Below are 23,027 nucleotides of genomic sequence, written 5' to 3' on the forward strand. Positions count from 1 at the left end.
CAGGAGACTCTTTCACAAGCCTGAACAATCATCTGAGGTAAATGTGGCACGCTGCTTCTCCTTGGAAACTAATAACATGCTGCTGGTACTTTTATTAACATGCATTTGTACCCACAGTCACTTGACTTGACATATTCAGCTACTAACTTGAAACCCTCCAAGCGTTGCTTTTCTGCTTGAGTAAAGTAGCCCATGTCTTTATTTCTGCATCTCCACCGTCAGAGGTGTCAAGTAACAAAGTACAAATACTTCCTTACCTTACTTAAGTAGAAATTTTGGTTATCTATACTTCACTGGAGTAATTATTTTTCAGACGATTTTTTACTTTTACTCCTTACATTTTCACACAATTATCTGTACTTTTTACTCCTTACATTTTAAAAACAGCCTTGTTACTCTATTTCATTTCGGCCTTTAAAAAAAACTATCCAGTTAAATTGCTCCATCCGGATAGAGTGAATTTGGTTGTGGTTGTTTCAGATGTTCTTGTCCAGTTTTGTTCTTACATCCGTTCCCTCAGATTCCTGCAACTAAACTTGGATGTACATTCCAATAAAGGTTAGGATAAATGATAACATGCCTTTGAAGTTTGACTTTTTGCACCATTACAATACTTATAGGCAACTAGTCATCATATCTCCTGCTCTCTGAAACACATGTTAATGCTCAATAGTACACATATATGGTTCTTTAATATATTTGCATTATACTAAGATGCATTCCTTTTCAATGGCTTTTGTCCTTAATGGCTTTTTTCCCCCTTACATTACTTTTACTTTTATACTTTAATTAGTTTTAAAACCAGTACTTTTATACTTTTACTTGAGTAAAAACTTGAGTTGATACTTCAACTTCTACAGGAGTATTTTTAAGCTCTAGTATCTATACTTCTACCTGAGTAATGAATGTGAATACTTTTGACACCTCCGTCCACCGTTCATTTTGTCCTTTCCCATCAGTCCCTGCATGATGACGCTCCTGCAGAGGATGCGTTCCCCTTCCCTCTCCTTCTTCGAGACACTTGTGTCCCTCGTTCTGAACACAGTGGCCCTCACATCCTCCTTCTGGTGCATGGGGACACGGAAGGTCCCCAAGCCGCTCTGCTCGGCCACAAAGAGCAGCAACTGCATCCCGGTTCCCGGCACGTCCAACTCCTCCAACGACGGCCAGTTTTACTGGGAGACCGGGGACGACCGCTTCATCTTTCCAACCTTCCACACCGGCCTGTTCTTCATCTGTGAGGAGGACATCCACACAGACGAATGGGGTGAGGCAGAGGAGGAAAGCAGGCAGGAAACGGGCTTCTTTAGCTGTAGCCTCTGGCTTAGTTGGGATCAATTAGGAGTTGTCATTGATCACAACTGGGAGTCAAAGGGACAAAGTTACTCATGTTCTCACAAAAGCCTGGACTCGTCCCTGGAGACTCTGAGAGGGATTGATGAGAGAACAATGGATGTGTTCAAAGAAATTACATGTTGTCATGGAAATGGTATTTAAAAGTGTCTTTGTGAAGGATTTCTTGACAATTTGGGCTGATTGGGCTGCAACCACCTTTAAAACGTGTACGATGAAATCTTTCACAGGATGATGGTGGATGGCGATCTCATGAATGCCCACGTACGTGCGATCGGGAGCTCGCCTCTTATGTGCTGAGCCCAAAGAGGATTATCATCGGTGTGTGTTCTGCTCACAGAGATTTAGACCTCAGCAGCAGGACTCAATTATGGATTAAAAGCCAGGGAGAAAAAGGTTAACAGGATTCGCAAACATCTGAATAGCAGCTGATTTTGAAAGCTGAGTGTGGGCGGCTTTTGTGCCTCAAACTAACAGTCTCACCAAGGTCAATTAAGTAGCATATTCTAATTCAATAAACCCCGTTCAGTGGCTGAAAGTACGTGAATGAATGCTATTTAAGTACTCCGGTACGTGGCCCTGACGACGCTATAAAAAAGGAGAAAAAGAAATGAATAGAACCAATTCAAACATGCATGAAAACAACTCTGCAGGGAGGAGAAATAAATGATAATCTGCTGATTTTTTCTCTGCTCCTCCTATGTGCATCTGTTTCCTCCAAGTCACGGATTTTAGTTAATTTCAAGCCATACACGGATTATTTGAGCCGTCGTGTAAACAGTTTGGTAATCAACCCACGAAGAAGCTTAAGCATCCACTGAAACCACTCCATGCTGTCCCCCTTTCTATCTTGTGCTTGAATCTGTAGTTGGGAGTATTTCACAAAAGAAAATGTTTTTAGGTTGAAATGTGATCGTAAAATTTAAAAGAAAGATGTCCAAAGTGGGAAACAGTTTTATTTTGTGACGTAGCTCAAGCTTTTGGTTTCTGCCTCCATTCTGTCAGATTTACACCAAATAAATCCTCTAATCTCCTGTCAGACTGATTCTGCCAATGAAAGCACTTACGCAAGCTCTTATTCGGTTTCAACACAGTAATTAGACGGCAGCGTCGCCTTGAGTTGTGATTTTTGTTGTGTTGATGCTGCTTTTTGCTGAGTTTATTCTTGTTTATCATTATTATTTTAGAGGAGAGGTGTCGGGAGTTTCATACTTTAACTCCAGGATCTGAAAAAGGTATGCTCTTGTATTTTTGTTTTCCTTTTGGCTTCTTGATGGTTTGGGATCCATCCCTTCCCAGTGTTTTATTCTCTCCCCATGCCTCCGCAGCGATGATGTGGCTGTCTCTGTCCATGGAGCTGGTGTACACCGGCCTGCTGCTGATCAGCTGCATGCTGCTGTGTGTGCAGCTGTGCATCCGGGCCTGGTTCCCCTCCACGCTGCGCTGGGGGCAGCTGCTCAACGCCTTCGCTGCCGTCTTCACCATCCTGGGAGGTACATTCTTTTTTTTTGTCACTTTGTCTTTATTGGATTTTCAGGTTATTACAACTGCACATTTTTACCAGATTACAAAGATTATCTGTATATTCACCGTGCAACAAACAAACAAATAAAAATAAAAATTAGAGAAACATGAATATAAACTTGTGGGTTAGCACATTAATAATCTATCCAAAAAAAGAAAAGAGAAAGAAAAAAAAGGTCCGCATCCTTATGCTTTCTCTAGATCAGGGGTCGGCAACCCGCGGCTCCAGAGCCGCACGCGGCTCGTTAGCGCCGCCCTAGTGGCTCCCTGGAGCTTTTTCAAAAATGTTTGACCTTTTTTTTCCTTTTTTTCTTCTTTATTTCTTCTTTTTTCCTTTTTTTCTTTTTTTTCTTTTTTTCTCTTTTTTTCTTTTTTCTTCTTTTCTTCTTTTTTCCTCCTTTTTCCTTTCCTTTTTAATCTCGAAATTTTGACTTTTTTCTCGACATTTTGACTTTTTCCTCGAGATTGTACTTCAACATTAATCTCGACATTTTGACTTTTTTCTCAACATTTCGACTTTTTTTCCTCAACATTTCGACTTTTTTCTTGACATTTCGACTTTTTTTCAACATTTCGACTTTTTTCTCGAAGTGCATAATGAAAAAAACAATCTTCCCCCAGTTATAACTAATATAGATACATGCAGCATGTGTTGCCTTCATTCTAAGGCATTCTAAGACTTTTCATTTTTTGCGGCTCCAGACATATTTGTTTTTTGTGTTTTTGGTCCAATATGGCTCTTTCAACATTTTGGTTTGCCGACCCCTGCTCTAGATAAAATGTCCACTTTTGCCATCTCTTCTCAAATAGCCCTTGCCTCAAACCCAGGATATGGGTCAGTCTTTCCATCGTCCATATTTCTTTAATAATATCCAGCCACTGTTTTAGAGTATGTGATTCAGGTTTCTAGCAGCTTCTAGTAATGGTTTTCCTAGTAGCTGTAAGGAGAGTCTTAACCAACCAGCGATCCTCTGCCTGCACTACCGTTGTAATGTGACAGAAGTATAAGACAGTACATGTCAATGGAATCTCATATCCAAGTACTTTTGTCAAAACTGAATGTACATCTTTCCAAAAAGATTTAACTTTTTCACAATTCCAAAAGATATGTGCATGATGTGCATTTAAAGAACCACATTGTCTCCAGCAAGGATGAGATGTTGACGATTCTTTACTTTGGATCTTAGGCGTTATAAAATACCGAATTAAATTTTTCCAATTAAACACTCTCCATTGGTGTGAGCTTGTGGAAGTATGTTAGAATATACACATGTCGGCTTCCGGCTTAGCTGTACATGGGGTGAGACGTGATTAGCGGAGCTCCTGCAGAGTTAATTTTAATTCAACATTTATAGGCACTTTTTGCATCACTCCCACGGCTTTGGTTTTAACTAGTGTTGTCCCGATCGATCGGGTGGCCGATCGATCGGGCCCGATCACGTCATTTTCAAAAGATCGGGATCGGCCAAAAAAGTATCGGGACATACTGTTATGGCTCGGCCGGCTGGTTTCCGACTCCGCGACCCGGTAGCGCTGGGAGCGCGGAGTCGGCGCAGCGGCCAGAAGAGCCGGGCGGCTCTGCTCTGAGCCCCAGCTGCAGCTCAGAGCGGAGCCGCCAGCAGCTCCAGGCAAGAACGTCTTCAGGCATCAGATTCTTCCGCGGATCCGCGGAATTCCGCGGATTTTGGTCTCAGCAAACAATTTCCACGGTTTCCGCGGAACGGGGGGAAAAATAAATAAAAAAGTAGGGTTGCGGCGTAGGTTCTGCGTCGATTTAACGCAGTACCATAAATCAGCCTTCACAGACAGACAGCCGCAGACGGCAGCAGCAGAAATGAAGAGGAGCCGGCAGCTCAGTTTAAAATACACAGCAGCGGGACAAAAAAGCAGCAGCACTGCTGTGTTGCAGGTAGGCTGTGCAGAGATGAGTATGGGCTTGCCACCCGCCCCTTGAAATATGGAATTGTTACGTAATTGGGAATTAAAAGTTGCGTTCCGTATTGAACCAATACGGAACCCCTTTGCGCTCCGTTGCCTCGTTAAGCCTCAGTTATGGTTCCGCGTTAAATCGACGCAGAGCCTACGCCGTAGAGTACGCGGCGACCCGCAATGTACGGCGTAGGTTCTGCGTTGGTCTGACGCGGAACCATAAATCAGGCTTTACCACTCACTGCTGCTAACTGCACCGACACACGCGACTTTAAACAAAAAAAAAGTCAAGTGAAGATGTCTCCAGAGGCTCCAGACACCCCACCTCGTCCTAAAAGAGGAAACAGAGGTCTCTCTGAGGTGTGTCAGACAGCATGCTGCAGGAACCTCCATAAACGTAATATAACATCCAGAGGAACCAGGCATCTGTTGTACAGTTCCTCATACCTGAATCATCCCCTGAGCTTGATATGGTGTGATATGGGACATATATTATGCTCTTATTTATTGGTCATAATATACAGGTGAAGGTCAGAAAATTAGAATATATTGCTAAACTTAATTAGTTTCAGTAAATTCAACTAAAGGTGAAACAAATATATTATTTCCCACTACATGCAAAGTGAGATATTTTAAGCCTTTATTTGTTATAATTTTAATGATTATGGCCCACAGCTTATGAAAACCCCAAATAAAAAATCTCAAAAAATTTGAATATTTTATGAAATCAATAAATAATTAAATAATCAAAATTATAACAAATAGTTCAGTGGAGCTCCTCATCACTGAACTTTGAGCAGATCTGTTCGGAGTTCCACACCACAGTTCTGAAAGACAAGGAGCTGCTTGTCTTTTGTCGTTTTGTCATTTAATTTAGGTGTGAAAGGGGGATTCTGGCCATTGTAGAAGTTTAAGATATAATTATCTTGATTTCAAGATTTATTCATGCATGAAGAATTACCCATGATGATGAATGCGTGTTATTATGTTATCAAAATGCATCATTCTTTGCAAAAATTCAGATTTTTTGTGTGTATTCTTGCATTGATAAAAGATGTGATTATGGAGCTTTGAGACCACCAGAATGCACCATTTTGAGTCTATTTTTCAAAATTTTTCGGGGGGAGCATGCCCCCGGACGCCCCTAGAGGGTTCGGGCGCGTTGTGCCCTCACTCGTCCACGTCGAGAATTTTCCTCTTTTTTTAGGACAAGCCATTCTGATGCCTGCGTCTTATTTGTTTGCTTATTGCTCTGTGCCTATGTTTTAACATATATTAATTATTTAATCATTTTATAATTGCATTTAACAATACAGACAGTTGATGTGTGTTTATTGTAAGATTTTGGGCAGCGCCGGCGGCTGAAGAATCGTTTGTGCTGGTGGGGAAGGAAGCGTGGCTAACAGAGAGCTAACAGCAGCTAGGCTACGCTCAGATAAACGGTCTGAAAGTTTTAAAAACAAAGAAAAGCTGTCGGAGAAAAGTGACTGTAGTGTTATGTAAATGATTATCCGTCACTCGTAAATCATCTTTTGGTCCACTTTATTGACTCGGTAACAACACAGGGATGACGGACTGCTATTTTGCAGGCTGGTGTTACGGTCTAAAGGGTCCGTGTCTGAACAACCACAATTGGTTCCTACGCTCTGCGTGACATCAGCACAACACAGTGACAGAAAACTATAACAGCCACAATGAATATCTGCTGCTATTCATTTCATGCTGTTGAGAATTCTGCACTACGGTTAAGCCAAAATGTATTTTCATTTTCTTATTGATTGTGAGTTTGACTGGATGTCATTCAACTTTTAAACCTCGTAAGTAAACTACCTCCTTTTGAAGTGAAATTGATTTATTTTTGTTATTTTACTATTCTGAACTTTTTGTTTTAGTTTACAATTTCATGTTTCTACATTTTGTGGCACCAGAGCTGATAAGCTTTGTTTTGATCCAATGATGCAGTCAGTGAAAAAACAAAAATATGTCCATGTTGGAGAGAATGTTTTTTACTTAATTTACTTTACTTTTTTTTACTTTACTTTTTTACTTAATTCTTTGCCAAAATGTATCTGATTGGGAAAAAGTATCGGAAATGTATCGGGAGCCAAAAAAAGTGATCGGATCGGGAAAAATCGGGATCGGCAGATACTCAAACTCAAGTGATCGGGATCGGATCGGGAGCTAAAAAATCCTGATCGGGACAACCCTAGTTTTAACTAAATTATTTTCAACGCGGTTACTTCGACAACTTACCACGGAAATGCCTCCAAAGTCCATTAAAGCGGGGAATAACCCTCCAGCTAACCCGCGGCCTGCTGCTCATGCTGTCTCCTCGCCCCGTGGTGATTCTCCTCCTCCGGAGAGCACCTGCGCTGCGCAGGTTCCAGCTGCGGAGTTCAGCCGGCTTAAAACCGAACTCCTCTCCGCTCTCCGCAATGATGTTGCAGCTATATTTCGGTCAGAGCTTCAGGCAGCACTTACCGAGAATTTAACGTCCATTAAGTCCGAGCTGCTTTCTCTTAAAGCCGATCTTTCTGGCAGTATTTCCTCCATGAAGGCGGACGTCGCGGGTCTCGCGACCACGGTCGCTGGGATCGAGCTCTCGCTCTCAAGCTGCTCAGACGACATCGTTGCTCTCCAGAAAAAAGTGGATCACTTGTCGAAAGAATATGTGAGGCTGGAGGACAGATGCGAGGATTTGGAGTCTAGGTCTCGTCGGCAGAACGTACGGATTATTGGCGTCCCGGAGGAGGATCCTGACTCTTCATCTGCAGCCGGTGTTTCCAGGCTATTGGCGGAAGCCTTCTCCCTCGACGCAGAGCCGGTGGTGGATAGAGCCCACCGCACCCTCATGCCGAGACCGAAGCCCGGGGAGCGGCCCCGCGCAATAGTGGCTAGGCTCCATTATTACACCGACTGCGCTGACATCCTGAGAAAGGCGAGAGAGCGGCAGCAGATCAAAGTCCGGGGTATGAGCATCTCCGTGTTCCCGGACCACACAGCCAAGACAGCGCGGGTGCGCGCTGCCTTTAATGACGTGCGCCGTCAGCTGCGGGAGATTGAAGGAGTCCGGTATGGATTGCTGTATCCCGCACGGCTGCGTGTAACCCATGACGGCCAGCAGCGGGACTTCACGTCGCCAGATGAAGCCCTGGCATTCATCAGGAAAATAAAAAAAGTGACTACCAGCTAGTTTTCTGGGACGATTTATCCAGCTTGATGTCCGTGCGGGACTCTGGCCCGGGGTGAGTGACTGAGTCAATTCAGAAAATGGGACTTTATGTCGTAATTTTTTATTTTTTATTTTTTATTTGTTTATTAATTTTTTTTTCTTTTCTCTTCTAACTATCAATGGGAACAACACCGTTTTAAATTGATGGCCTAATCATTTCTCTGGTATGATGCCTTGATTAGAAAATATGCACACACCCCTGTCTTTGCTTAAATTGTGTGCATGTGTGTGCGTGTCTGTGTGAGTGCATATATGTATATATTATTGTTCTATAGGCCAAAGATCTCCTTAATTTACGTTTGTTGTTACCCTGACAAGACAGCGATCGTCAGAATGCCTCAGATTGATGGTTTCATATGCCTCATATTTTATTTTATTTTTTTTTTTAAGGTTTTAACTCTGCAGGAGCTAATTTTGTTTTTGTTTTTGTATTTAGCTTTATAGTCGAAAGCATCTCTTTTCGAGAATGGCTTCCTTTGAAGCCAGCACGGCTGTTTCCATCGTTTGGGGATGGGATCATCTAATGTGCGTTGGGTGGGTGGGCGGGGGTTATGGGATGTTGGCTTTTTGTCTCTGTAGGTATACTCCTGAGTTTTGTTTGTTTTGGTTTTCCCTTTTACCTCTTTTCCTTATATCTCCTCTGGTGGTGGGTGAGTCGGTCTTATTTTCTCTCAGAGAATGCCTATGAACGATCGTAATCTGCGCAAGCCTGATACTGGATCAAACATTACATTCACTAGCTGGAATGTGAAAGGTGTGAATAATCCAATTAAGCGATCAAAGATTTTTTCACATTTGAAACGCCTGGACACTGACATAGCTTTCCTTCAGGAAACTCATTTGCGAAATAAAGATCATTTCAGACTCAAACGAGCTTGGGTGGGTGATATTTTTCATTCAAATTTTGATTCTAGGTCTAGAGGAGTAGCAATTTTGATCAACAAAAGAGTCAATTTCTCCGTCTCCAGGACAATATCCGATAAGAATGGTAGATATCTTATTGTTGCGGGCACTCTATACTGTAACCCTGTATTGTTGGTGAATATATATGCCCCTAATTTTGATGACCCCAATTTTACGGATAGGCTGTTTGGCAACCTCCCTTTCTTAAATACGCATATTACAATACTGGGCGGTGATCTGAATTGTGTTATTAATCCTTCTTTGGACCGTTCGAATCCTCGTACTTTGACTCAATCCTCTATGTGAAAATCTATTACCGATTTTACAGTCAAGAACGGGCTTGTTGATCCGTGGAGGGTCTCACATCCTGGAGATAAGGAATTCTCTTTTTTTTCACAAGTACATCAGTCATATTCACGTATTGACTATTTTTTTGTTGATGGCTCTCTTCTCCCCCTCCTTGAACCGCCACCTTACTGTGGTGGAGGGGTTTGTGTGCCCGAGTGATCCTAGGAGCTTTGTTGTCGGGGGCACTTTCGCCCCTGGTAGGGACTCCCATGGCAAACAGGTCCTGGGTGACGGGCCAGACTAAGAGCGGTTCACAAGCCAAACATGGATAAAACAAGAGCAAGGACCGTTACGTCGCCCGGATCGGCGTCACCGGGGCCCCGCCCTGGAGCCAGGCCTGGGGTCGGGGCTCGTAGGCGAGCGCCTGGTGGCCGGGTCTTTGCCCGTGGGACCCGGCCGGGCTCAGCCCGAAACGGCGACGCGGGTCCGCCTTCCAGTAGGCCCACCACCCGCAGGAAGGACCATGGCAGGCCGGTGCATTGTGGGCTGGGTAGCAGTCGTGGCGGGGTGCCTCGACGACCCAATCCCTGGACATCAACCCTCACAGTGGGGACATGGAATGTCACCTCGCTGGGGGGGAAGGAGCCGGAGCTTGTGCGTGAGGTTGAGAGATACCGGCTAGAGATAGTCGGGCTCACCTCCACACATAGCTTGGGCTCTGGAACCCAGCTCCTTGAAGGGGGCTGGACCCTCCACTACTCTGGAGTTGCCCAGGGTGAGAGGCGGCGGGCTGGTGTGGGCTTGGTTATAGCCCCCCAGCTCAGCCGCCATGTGTTGGAGTTCACCCCGGTGAACGAGAGGGTCGCTTCCCTGCGCCTTCGGGTCGGGGATAGGTCTCTCACTGTTGTTTGTGCCTACGGGCCGAACAGCAGTGGGGAGTACCCGGCCTTCTTGGAGTCCCTGGGAGGAGTACTTGATAGTGCTCCAACTGGGGACTCCATTGTTCTACTGGGGGACTTCAACGCTCACGTGGGCAATGACAGTGATACCTGGAGAGGCGTGATTGGGAGGAACGGCCTCCCCGATCTGAACCCGAGTGGTGTTTTGTTGTTGGACTTCTGTGCGAGTCGCAGTTTGTCCATCACGAACACCATGTTCAAGCATAAGGGTGTCCATCAGTGCACGTGGCACCAGGACACCCTAGGCCGGAGGTCAATGATCGACTTTGTTGTCGTTTCATCTGACCTTCGGCCGCATGTCTTGGACACTCGGGTGAAGAGAGGGGCTGAGCTGTCAACTGATCACCACCTGGTGGTGAGTTGGATGCGCTGGCGGAGGAGGAGGTTGGACAGACCGGGCAGACCCAAACGGATTGTGAGGGTCTGTTGGGAACGTCTGGCTGAGCCCTCTGTCAGGGACATCTTCAACTCCCACCTCCGGGAGAGCTTCTCTCGGATCCCGGGGGAGGCGGGGGACATCGAGTCCGAGTGGACCATGTTCTCTGCCTCCATTGTCAACGCGGCGGCTCGAAGCTGTGGACGCAAGGTCTCCGGTGCCTGTCGTGGCGGCAATCCTAGAACCCGGTGGTGGACACCGGAAGTACAGGATGCCGTCAGACTGAAGAAGGAGTCCTACCGGGCTATGTTGGCCGGTGGGACTCCTGACGCAGTAGATGGGTACCGGCAGGCCAAGCGGGCCGCGGCTCGGGCAGTCTTGGAGGCAAAAACTCGGGTCTGGGAGGAGTTCGGGGAGGCCATGGAGGAGGACTTTCGGTCGGCCTCGAGGAAATTCTGGAGGACCGTTCGGCGCCTCAGAAGGGGGAAGCAGTACTCTGCCGGCACCATTTATGGTGCTGGTGGGGAGCTGTTGACCTCGACTGGGGACATTGTCGGACGGTGGAAGGAATACTTTGAGGATCTCCTTAACCCGACTGACATGCCTTCCACTGAGGAAGCAGAGGGTTGGGGCTCGGAGGCGTGCTCATCCATCACCCAAGCCGAGGTCACCGAGGTGGTTCGTAAGCTCCTCGGTGGCCGGGCACCGGGGGTGGATGAGATTCGCCCTGAGTACCTCAAGTCTCTGGATGTCGTAGGGCTGTCTTGGCTGACACGCCTATGCGACATTGCATGGAGGAAGGGGACAGTACCGCTGGGGTGGCAAACTGGGGTGGTGGTCCCTCTGTTTAAAAAGGGGGACCGGAGAGTGTGTTCCAACTACAGGGGGATCACACTTCTCAGCCTCCCGGGGAAAGTCTACGCCAGGGTACTGGAGAGGAGATTACGGCCGATAGTCGAACCTCGGATTCAGGAGGAACAATGCGGTTTTCGTCCCGGTCGTGGAACACTGGACCAGCTCTATACCCTCCGCAGGGTGCTCGAGGGTTCATGGGAATTTGCCCAACCAGTCTACATGTGTTTTGTGGATCTGGAGAAGGCATTTGACCGTGTCCCTCGTGCCATTCTGTGGGGGGTGCTGAGTGAGTATGGAGTCCGGGGCCCTCTACTAAGGGCTGTCCGGTCTCTGTATGATCGAAGCAGGAGTCTGGTTCGCATTGCCGGCAGTAAGTCAGACTTGTTCCCGGTGCATGTTGGACTCCGGCAGGGCTGCCCTTTGTCACCGGTCCTGTTCATAATTTTTATGGACAGGATTTCTAGGCGCAGCCAGGGGCCGGAGGGGATCCGGTTTGGGAACCTCAGGATTTCATCTCTGCTTTTTGCAGATGATGTTGTCCTGTTGGCTTCATCAGACCGGGACCTCCAGCATGTGCTGGGGCGGTTTGCGGCCGAGTGCGACGCGGCAGGGATGAGAATCAGCACCTCCAAGACCGAGGCCATGGTTCTCGACCGGAAAAGGGTGGCATGCCTTCTCCGGGTGGGTGGAGAAATCCTGCCTCAGGTGGAGGAGTTCAAGTATCTCGGGATCTTGTTCACGAGTGAGGGAACAATGGAGCGTGAGATTGACAGGCGGATCGGTGCAGCGTCCGCAGTAATGCGGTCGATGTACTGGACCGTCGTGGTGAAGAGGGAGCTGAGTCGAAAGGCGAAGCTCTCGATTTACCGGTCAATCTACGCCCCTACCCTCACCTATGGTCATGAACTTTGGGTAGTGACCGAAAGGACAAGATCGCGGATACAAGCGGCCGAGATGAGTTTCCTCCGCAGGGTGGCTGGACGCTCCCTTAGAGATAGGGTGAGGAGTTCGGTCACCCGGGAGGAGCTCGGAGTCGAGCCGCTACTCCTCCACATTGAGAGGAGTCAGCTGAGGTGGCTTGGGCATCTGTACCGGATGCCTCCTGGACGCCTCCCTAGGGAGGTGTTCCAGGCATGTCCCACCGGGAGGAGACCCCGGGGAAGACCCAGGACACGCTGGAGAGACTATGTCTCTCGGCTGGCCTGGGAACGCCTCGGACTCCCCCCGGAAGAGCTGGAGGAAGTGTCTGGGGTGAGGGAAGTCTGGGCATCCCTGCTGAGGCTGCTGCCCCCGCGACCCGGTAACGGAAAAGCGGGAGAAGATGAGTGAGTGAGGGCTCTCTTCTCCCCAAAGTTACTTCTGTCGTATACCACCCAATTGTTATTTCGGATCACGCCCCTCTAACTTTGAATATAACATGGTCTGAGCGCCCCCGTTTTTCTTCTCCCTGGAGGTTTAATCCATTGCTTTTATCCGACGATGCATTTAATGTTTCTATATCTGCTTCAATAGATGATTTCATTGCATTAAACAAAACAGATTCTACCAGTTTTTCGCTAGTATGGGAATCACTCAAAGCATATTTGCGAGGACAGATTATCTCTTATTCAGCATACGCCAGTAAAATCCGCAGGGCTAAATTACAGGAGCTCACATCTAAAATTCAGGACACAGACAGACTAAACTCAGTTAACCCGAGTCCGAGTTTACTGAAACAACGGCTTGATTTGCAGTCAAAATTCGATCTTATAGCGACAGCCGATTCTGAACGGCTCCTATTACGCGCTCATGCCAACTATTATGAACACGGCGATAAACCAAGCAGGTTATTGGCTCACCAATTAAAAAGGCAAGCAACGTCGAGACTGATTCCCAGCATTAGAGATTCTAATGGCACACTTACCACCGATCCAATCGCCATCAACACAATTTTTAAATCATACTACTCCTCTCTCTATGAGTCAGAATCTCCACTTGACACAGCAGAAATGACCTCCTTTCTTGATAATATCACTGTCCCTACTATTAATTTGGATGTGGCTAATGGCCTCGATGCTCCTTTCAGCTTGCAAGAAATTGCTGCCGCCATTGAAGCTACGCAAAGCAACAAGGCCCCTGGTCCCGATGGGTTCGGAGCTGAGTTTTTCAAAAAATTCAAAGACAAATTAGCCCCCCTTTTACTTTCAATGTACAATGAGTCCCTTGATCATGGCTCATTGCCTCCCTCTTTAATGCAGGCGTCTATTGCCCTCCTTTTGAAGAAGGACAAGGACCCTGAATCATGCACTTCTTATAGGCCCTTGTCTTTACTGAATGTAGATGTCAAAATTTTAGCCAAAGCACTAGCAATTCGTCTTGATAAGATCCTTCCTAGCATCATATCTGAGGAGCAGAATGGTTTCATCAAGGGACGCCAGCTCTTCTATAATGTTCGTACACTTCTTAATGTGATTCTCTCTAAAGATTCTTCTCCACTCCCTGAAGTTGTTATCGCAATTGATGCTGAGAAAGCTTTTGATCATGTCGAATTTAACTATCTTTTTGCAACACTTCATAAATTCGGATTTGGACACAGGTTTATATCGTGGATTAGACTTCTTTACACTTCCCCTCAGGCCAGCATTCACACCAATGACAACTACTCCACTTATTTTACATTATCACGTGGCACGAGACAGGGCTGCCCTCTCTCCCCTTTGCTATTCGCTCTATCCGTCGAACCACTTTCAATTGCTTTAAGAACTCTTCCTCTATTTCGCGGAGTCTCTAGGTCCAATGTGGAACTTAAATTGTCACTTTATGCAGACGACCTACTTTTATATGTATCTGACCCTTTAACCAGCATCGCACCAATATTATCTCTGTTGAAGAATTATGGATCCTTCTCCGGCTATAAGGTCAATCTTCACAAGTGTGAATGCTTCCCCATAAACTCCTCTGCTTTACAACTCAAACAATCTGATATCCCCTTTAAACTCAGCCCGTCAGGCTTTAGATACTTAGGGATTAATGTGACCCGCACTCTGCCCTCTCTTTTCACCGCTAATTTTTCCTCACTGGTAACTCGAGTGAAGGCGGACTTACAGAGGTGGAACTCCCTACCATTGTCACTGATAGGAAGAATTAACACAGTGAAAATGACTGTATTGCCTAAATTTCTTTTTTTGTTCCAATGCACTCCTTTATTTCTACCAAAATCTTTTTTTAAATCACTTGACCAAATTGTTTCCAACTTTTTATGGGCCGGTAAGACACCCAGAGTGAGGTATTCGCTTCTCCAAAAATTTAAATTTAATGGGGGTCTAGCACTACCAAACTTTATGCTTTACTATTGGTCAGCGCATATTCACAAACTAATTTATTGGCTTCAGTCTCCTGAGTTATTATGGTGCAGATTGGAGGCTCAGTCACTCTCTTCATCCTCTGTAACGGCCCTACTCTCCTCCTCTTTACCATTGAATCCCTCTAAGTTTACAAATAGCCCTGTGGTGCTTTCCTCCCTTAAGATTTGGTCACAGTTTAGGCGCCACTTTAAATTTGCTTCTCCATCCATCTATACACCTGTTACTAAGAATCATCTGTTCCCTCCATCACTAGTAGACACCACTTTTATGATTTGGTACAACCGGGGCATTAAGCACTTCAGGGATCTATATAAGGATGGTATCTTTTCCACATTTTCAGATCTGAGGTCAAAGTTCAATTTGCCTGCCTCCCATTTGTTTCGCTACTTCCAGCTTCGACACTGCACCTCTGCTCTGTTTCCATGCTTCCCTTCCCTTCCTGCTAACCAACCGTGGGATGATCTTCTAACAATGAAACTCAGTCAAAAGTCTCTGATATCTAAGATATATGCACTGTGTATGACATTTGATGATCATTCTGTAGATAAAGCTCGGGAGGGTTGGGGACGAGAGTTGGGCCTTGACTTCACAGGGGAGCTGTGGGATAAAGCTATCCGTAGCATACGATCTAGCACGCCTTGCGCTAGATTTGAACTTATTCAATTTAAGGTGCTGCATAGAGCCCACCTATCAAAATCCCGATTATCGGAAATATATCCGAATGTTGCAGACCTATGCGACAGATGCCAGGGTTCTCCATGCAATTTAAGTCATATGTTTTTCTCCTGTCCTAGGTTACAGAAATTTTGGAGTGATTATTCTGTGATCATGTCTAAAGTTCTGGGTAAAAAAGTTGTTATGGCCCCCCTCTTAGCAATATTCGGACTCACTGTTGACTCCTCACATATCAGCCCCACACAGTCAGAAGTATTGGCTTTCACATCCCTTTTAGCAAGACGTCGTATCTTACTTCTATGGAAATCCCCCAAGTCCCCGTCTATTTCTATTTGGCTTAGTGATGTTATGTTTTTTCTTAAATTGGAGAAGGTGAGATACTCTTTAAAAGGCAACGCAGCTAAATTCGTTCGCAAATGGCAATCTTTCATAGACCACTTTACCGCGTTGAAGACTCTACCCACCGACTGACCCCCCCCTCCCTTAATTTTCTTTTCATCTCCTTAATTTGTTTTTTTTTTATGTTTTATTTATTTCCAGTTAATGGGATATCACTTATGGGCATCTACATTCACCACTGCATTTGTTTTTTGTATGCATTTTTGCTCATACATTACTTTCCTCCTTTGGTCATTTCTTGCTCATCTGTTTATTTATTATTTAACGCTACAGAGACTCTGTTCCTTAGTTAGGTTTTGTGTGTTTTAAAAAAAAAAAAAAAAAGGAGACAATGTATAATGCGTGTGTTTGACTACAGATTTCCATGTTTTCATTGTATGTTGTTTCCTATAAAAAGATCAATAAAAAAAAAAAAAAAAAGAATATACACATGTCATACCATCCTTCTGATGAAATTTCCACATTCAATTCTTCTTCCCATTTCAATTTCACATATAATGTTGAATTGCCTCTGGGAGGTAGATTCAAGACATGCTCTGACTTTGATTTGATAATGACCGCTGGTGTTTCTTGTTTCATCTAAATTGATTATTTGCTGTATTTTTGTTTTTTCTCCTCTGTCTTCTCAGGTCTGCTTGGAATGGTTGGTCACATGATGTTCATGCAAGTGTTTCAGACCACGGTCTCCCTGGGACCAGAGGACTTTAAACCTCACAGCTACGGCTACTCCTGGGCGTTCTAGTGAGTTCTTCGGGCATTTGTCTCATTTGAAACACACAGTTCAGCACATACAGAGAACGTCCATGGGCTCCATGTGAATTTGTCAGTGGTTTTGTTCATTTTGTTCATCCTTATCTGGACCACCTGATATGGAACCAGTGGACACTCCTACATGGGCCTGTAGCACCCTATAATGTAATAATTTCCTGAAAATGTAATAAAATTTGCACTTAACTCAAATGAAAATGTAATAAAACCCAATAATGTAATAAAATATCCTGACGGATATTGTAATAACATTTTTACCAATAATGTAATACCGTATTACATTATTGGGAATTTATTACATGGTACTCAAAGTCTGCAACCCAATAGTCATTCTGGTGATTCAAATCCAGTGTATATAACATTCTTAGATACTTAAAACACAAAATGAAGAACTCTTGACTGAAAATGAACAAATATATTACATTATTTGTCAAGTATTACATTATCAGTTTTGGAAGAAAAAAAAAGGCCCACCTGAAAATGTAATAAATTCCTAATAATGTAATAAATTATTACATTATTGGTAAAAATGTTATTACAATATCAGTCAGGATATTTTATTACATTATTGGTGAAGTTATTACATTATTGGATTTTATTACATTTTTGTTTGAGTTAAGTGCAAATTTTATTACATTTTCAGGAAATTATTACAATATCGGGTGCTACAGGGCCCCACATAATAATTCTGGCTGGAGTTTTAGTTGATTCCTCAGTCTGATGTCTACTGACCTGAGATATTCTGAGTACCGAGCTGCTTTTCTTTAAACTCGGTGGAGAGTTGGACCTCAGGGAAAAAGAAAGCCTCAAGCAGGTTTGGTGCAGATATGGAAAACAAAAAAAATCCAGCCTTTTCCCTTAGCGGTGGACATGCTTATTGAGTGCTCTCAGTAGAGAATTAACCCCAAAAGAGATTCCAGTTTAACATGAATATTTTCTTTCTTATGCTACAGTTGAATGAGCTGCATTTGAGCTGAAACTGTAATTGACATTCAGTAGCTTTCCAAGAGATTTAAGGCAACAAAGCAGTGTAATCAAGGGCACGTATAATGTGCTGGAAAGGATTTATCTGGATTTATCTGGATGTGTAAACCCACCAGCAGCTCAAAAACTTTGAGCATGCCATTTATTTTGAAGCCATGTAAATATTGAAACATGTCCTTGAGTAAGATGTTCAGATTTGCAGGATACTTTCAATCACAGAACCAGTTCAATGTAGAAATATCCAGCTTCACCCTTTTTATCTCCACCCAACTTTAGTTCACTTCTAAAAGTAGTCAACAAGGAGCTGCAACAATAGTTTCTACACTGCAAAACTCAAAATCTTACCAGGAATATTTCTCTTATTTCTAGTTAAAATGTCTAATTTGTAGTCAAAAAATCTCATTACACTTAAAACAAGAGTCATTACCAGAAAAATAACTCGTTATTTGACAATTTTCACCTGTTTCAAGTAAATTTTCACTTGAAATAAGTAGAAAAATCTGCCAGTGGGACAAGATTTATCTTCTCATTACAAGCAAAAAAATCTTGTTCCACTGGCAGATTTTTCTACTTATTTTAAATGAAAATCTACTTGAAACAGGTGAAAATTGTTGTTTTTTCCAGTGATGAGTCTTTTTTTTAAGTGTAATGAGATTGTTTTGACTAAAAATGAGACATTTTAACTAGAAATAAGACAAATATTCCTGGTAAGGTTTTGAGTTTTTGCAGTGTAACGATAATGTCAACCTCTTAGATCGGCTGCTACAAGCAGGAATAAAAGCAGATGACGGAGCTTCTGAGATTTATCCTTGTGGTCTTTTGACCAAAACATGCTGCAGACATTAAACGTAAACCTGGAAATGCTTCCCAAATTCAACCAAATCTAGACATACCACTACAAGCTCACTAACACATACAGTGGGGAGAACAAGTATTTGATACACTGCCGATTTTGCAGGTTTTCCCACTTGAAAAGCATGTAGAAGTCTGTAATTTTTATCATAGGTACTCTTCAACTGTGAGTGAAAGAATCTAAAAAAAAATTCCAGAAAATCACATTGTATGATTTTTAAGTAATTAATTAGCATTTTATTGCATGACATAAGTATTTGATCACCTGTCAACCAGTAAGACTTCCGGCTCTCACAGACCTGTTAGTTCTTCTTTAAGAAGCCCTCCTGTTCTCCACTCATTACCTGTATTAACTGCACCTGTTTGAACTTGTTACCTGTATAAAAGACACCTGTCCACACACTCAATCAAACAAACTCCAACCTCTCCACAATGGCCAAGACCAGAGAGCTGTGTAAGGACATCAGGGATAGAATCGTAGACCTGCACAAGGCTGGGATGGGCTACAGGACAATAGGCAAGCAGCTTGGTGAGAAGGCAACAACTGTTGGCGCAATTATTAGAAAATGGAAGAAGTTCAAGATGACGGTCAATCTCCCTCGGTCTGGGGCTCCATGCAAAATGTCACCTGGTGGGGCATCAATGATCATGAGGAAGGTGAGGGATCAGCCCAGAACTACACGGCAGGATCTGGTCAATGACCTGAAGAGAGCTGGGACCACAGTCTCAAAGAAAACTATTAGTAACAAACTACGCCGTCATGGATTAAAATCCTGCAGCGCACGCAAGGTCCCCCTGCTCCAGCCAGTGCATGTCAAGGCCTGTCTGAAGTTTGCCAATGACCATCTGGATGATCCAGAGGAGGAATGGGAGAAGGTCATGTGGTCTGATGAGACTAAAATAGAGCTTTTTGGTCTAAACTCCATTCGTCGTGTTTGGAGGAAGAAGAAGGATGAGTACAACCCCAAGAACACCATACCAACCGTGAAGCATGGAGGTGGAAACATCATTCTTTGGGGATGCTTTTCTGCAAAGGGGACAGGACGACTGCACCGTATTGAGGGGAGGATGGATGGGGCCATGTATCGCGAGATCTTGGCCAACAACCCCCTTCCCTCAGTAAGAGCATTGAAGATGGGTCTTGGCTGGGTCTTCCAGCATGACAACGACCCGAAACACACAGCCAGGGAAACTAAGGAGTGGCTCCGTAAGAAGCATTTCAAGGTCCTGGAGTGGCCTAGCCAGTCTCCAGACCTGAACCCAATAGAAAATCTTTGGAGGGAGCTGAAAGTCCGTATTGCCCAGCGACAGCCCCGAAACCTGAAGGATCTGGAGAAGATCTGTATGGAGGAGTGGGCCGAAATCCCTGCTGCAGTGTGTGCAAACCTGGTCAAGAACTACAGGAAACGTCTGATCTCTGTAATTGCAAACAAAGGTTTCTGTACCAAATATTAAGTTCTGTTTTTCTGATGTATCAAATACTTATGTCATGCAATAAAATGCAAATTAATTACTTAAAAATCATACAATGTGATTTTCTGGATTTTTTTTTTAGATTCCATCACTCACAGTTGAAGAGTACCTATGATAAAAATTACAGACTTCTACATGCTTTTCAAGTGGGAAAACCTGCAAAATCGGCAGCGTATCAAATACTTGTTCTACCCACTGTATGTTACTGCTCCTTCTCTCTCCTCTTTTCTCCTCAGTGTGGCCTGGGCTGCCTTTACCGTCTGCATGGCGGCCGGCGTCTCCACCCTGAACAACTACACCAAAAAGGTCCTGATGGTTCGTCGCAGGCGCGCGTCTGGCCTCAACCCCTGCAGCTTCGTGGGCCTGCTGCCCCCAGCTCCCTACTACACCCCTCCTGCCGTCAGCCTGGCCTCCCCTTTCTCAGCCCCCCTGATCTCCCACCTGTCTCCCTACTACGAGCCGCCCTCAGCGCCGCCACCGCGCCCCTCTCCCAGGTTCACGCACTCCCACTCTCTTCCGCTCACGCACTCCGATTCCTTCCATCTTCCCTCGTTCCCCACTGAGACTGGACCTCCACTCCGCCATCTGTCCCTGTCCTTGTCTCCTTCGCATGCTCATTCTGCCTCTGTCTACGCCACTCTGGCAAGACACAAGGAGAATTATTTGGATGGGGAGGACGAAAACAGCCCACTGTGAACTTGTGACTACGTTTACATGCAGTCAGAATTCGGGTTAAGGTCAATATTCCGGTTACTGAAACATTCAGAATATTCCGTTTACATGCGTGAGCAAACATGGTTATCCCTGTTTACATGGTAATTAATCATTCTGGATATCTGGATCAAACCAGCGACGCGCTGAGAACATCATGACGCAATTCCCGTCATTTCCGCTTCTTCTTCCTGTATCCAAATTCAAAACAAATGCTGCTTCGCGCAACTTTTCGCTCACCTTCTTGTAAATCTCGCTATCCTGGTACTTTCTAGCATCTACAAATGCCAAAATGTTCATATCCTTCATTACATTTATGAAATGATTAGTCTCCTCCTGGTCTTGCCTTTCGCCGTGTTTAAAAGAACTTTCTGGACTCAAAAGACCAAGATTCCTTGCGAAAAGAAGATGCGCAGAAAACAAATTCATGTTCCGTTTGATCAGGATATTCCATTTTCTGTTATTCCGTTTACATGACTGAATATTCGGGTTTTAAAAGGAGTAACCCAGGGGTCATATTCCATCCATCCATCCATCCATCCATTGTCCACCGCATTATCCGAGTCCGGGTCGCGGGGGCAGCAGTCGGAGCAGGGATCCCCAGACTTCCCTCTCCCCGGACACTTCCTCCAGCTCTTCCGGGGGGACTCCAAGGCGTTCCCAGGCCAGTCGAGTGACGTAGTCACTCCAGCGTGTCCTGGGTCTTCCTCGGGGCCTCCTCCCGGTGGGACATGCCCGGAACACCTCACGAGGGAGGCGTCCAGGGGGCATCCTATACAGGTGCCCGAGCCACCTCAGCTGGCTCCTCTCGATGTGGAGGAGCAGCGGCTCTACTCCGAGCTCCTCCCGGGTGACAGAGCTCCTCACCCTATCTCTAAGGGAGCGCCCCGCCACCCTGCGGAGGAAACTCATTTCGGCCGCTTGTATCCGGGATCCCGTTCTTTCGGTCATGACCCAGAGTTCTTGACCATAGGTGAGGGTGGTAACGTAGATCGACCGGTAAACCGAGAGCTTTGCCTTTCGGCTCAGCTCCCTCTTCACCACGACGGACCGATACAATGACCGCATTACTGCGGCCGCCGCACCGATCCGCCTGTCGATCTCGCGCTCCGTTCTCCCCTCACTCGTGAACAAGACCCCAAGATACTTAACCTCCTCCACCTGAGGCAGGAACTCTCCCCCGACCTGGAGGGTGCAAGCCACCTTTTTCCGGTCGAGAACCATGGCCTCAGACTTAGAGGTGCTGATTCTCATCCCAGCTGCTTCACACTCGGCTGCAAACCGCCCCAGTGCATGCTGAAGGTCCTGGCTCGAGGGAGCCAACAAGACCACATCATCTGCAAAAAGCAGAGATGAAATCAAGTGGCTCCCGAACCGTACCCCCTCCGGCCCCTGGCTGCGCCTAGAAATTCTGTCCATAAAAATAATGAACAGAACCGGTGACAAAGGGCAGCCCTGCCGGAGTCCAACACGCACCGGGAACAGGTCTGACTTACTGCCGGCAATGCGAACCAAGCTCCTGCTCCGGTCATACAGGGACCGTACAGCCCTCAGCAGAGGGCCTCCGACCCCATACTCTCGGAGCACCCCCCACAGGATGCCACGTGGGACACGGTCGAAAGCCTTCTCCAAGTCCACAAAACACATGTGGACTGGTTGGGCAAACTCCCATGCGCCCTCGAGCACCCTGCAGAGGGTGTAGAGCTGGTCCAGCGTTCCACGGCCAGGGCAAAAACCGCATTGTTCCTCTTGAATCCGAGGTTCGACTATCGGCCGAATTCTCCTCTCCAGCACCCTGGAATAGACTTTCCCCGGGAGGCTGAGGAATGTGATTCCCCGGTAGTTGGCACACACCCTCCGGTCCCCCTTTTTGAAGAGAGGTATCACCACCCCGGTCTGCCAGTCCAGAGGCACTGTCCCCGACTGCCACGCAATGCTGCAGAGGCGTGTCAGCCACGACAGCCCCGCAACATCCAGAGACTTGAGGTACTCAGGGCGGACCTCTTCCACCCCCGGTGCCTTGCCACCGAGGAGCTTCCGAACTACCTCAGTGACTTCAGCTTGGGTAATGAATGAATCAACCTCTGAATCCTCAGCCTCTGCTTCCTTGACGGAAGGCGTGTCAGCGGGATTGAGGAGATCCTCGAAGTATTCCTTCCACCGCCCGACGATGTCCCCAGTCGAGGTCAACAGCTCCCCTCCTCCACTGTAAACAGTGTTGGCGGAGCACTGCTTCCCCCTCCTGAGGCGCCGGATGGTTTGCCAGAATTTCCTCGAGGCCGACCGGTAGTCCTCCTCCATGGCCTCCCCGAACTTTTCCCAGACCCGAGTTTTTGCTTCCGCGACCGCCCGGGCCGCAGTCCGCTTGGCCTGCCGGTACCCGTCAGCTGCCTCGGGAGTCC

General features: G+C 45.9%; 1 protein-coding gene across 1 annotated transcript; it reads left to right on the top strand.

Annotated features, from left to right (window-relative positions):
- On the top strand, window positions 1-21,237 carry LOC133422142 (germ cell-specific gene 1-like protein). Its single transcript, XM_061712050.1, has 6 exons — window positions 1-37; window positions 960-1,267; window positions 2,541-2,588; window positions 2,682-2,846; window positions 16,467-16,578; window positions 20,151-21,237. The coding sequence occupies exons 2-6, from the start codon at window positions 967-969 to the stop codon at window positions 20,608-20,610; spliced, it is 1,086 nt and encodes a 361-aa protein (XP_061568034.1). The 5' UTR covers window positions 1-37; window positions 960-966; the 3' UTR covers window positions 20,611-21,237.
- The last annotated feature ends 1,790 nt before the right edge of the window (window positions 21,238-23,027 follow it).

The sequence above is a fragment of the Cololabis saira genome, chromosome 21 (genome assembly GCF_033807715.1).
Source record: "Cololabis saira isolate AMF1-May2022 chromosome 21, fColSai1.1, whole genome shotgun sequence".
Lineage (NCBI taxonomy): Eukaryota > Metazoa > Chordata > Actinopteri > Beloniformes > Belonidae > Cololabis > Cololabis saira.

Bases quoted from the DNA above. Each gene is read 5' to 3' on its own strand.
- LOC133422142 (XM_061712050.1), top strand. From the start codon at position 967: ATGATGACGCTCCTGCAGAGGATGCGTTCCCCTTCCCTCTCCTTCTTC. The intron at 2,589-2,681 runs GTATGCTCTTGT...ATGCCTCCGCAG, and splicing joins AACTCCAGGATCTGAAAAAG to CGATGATGTGGCTGTCTCTG. The intron at 16,579-20,150 runs GTGAGTTCTTCG...TTTTCTCCTCAG, and splicing joins GGCTACTCCTGGGCGTTCTA to TGTGGCCTGGGCTGCCTTTA.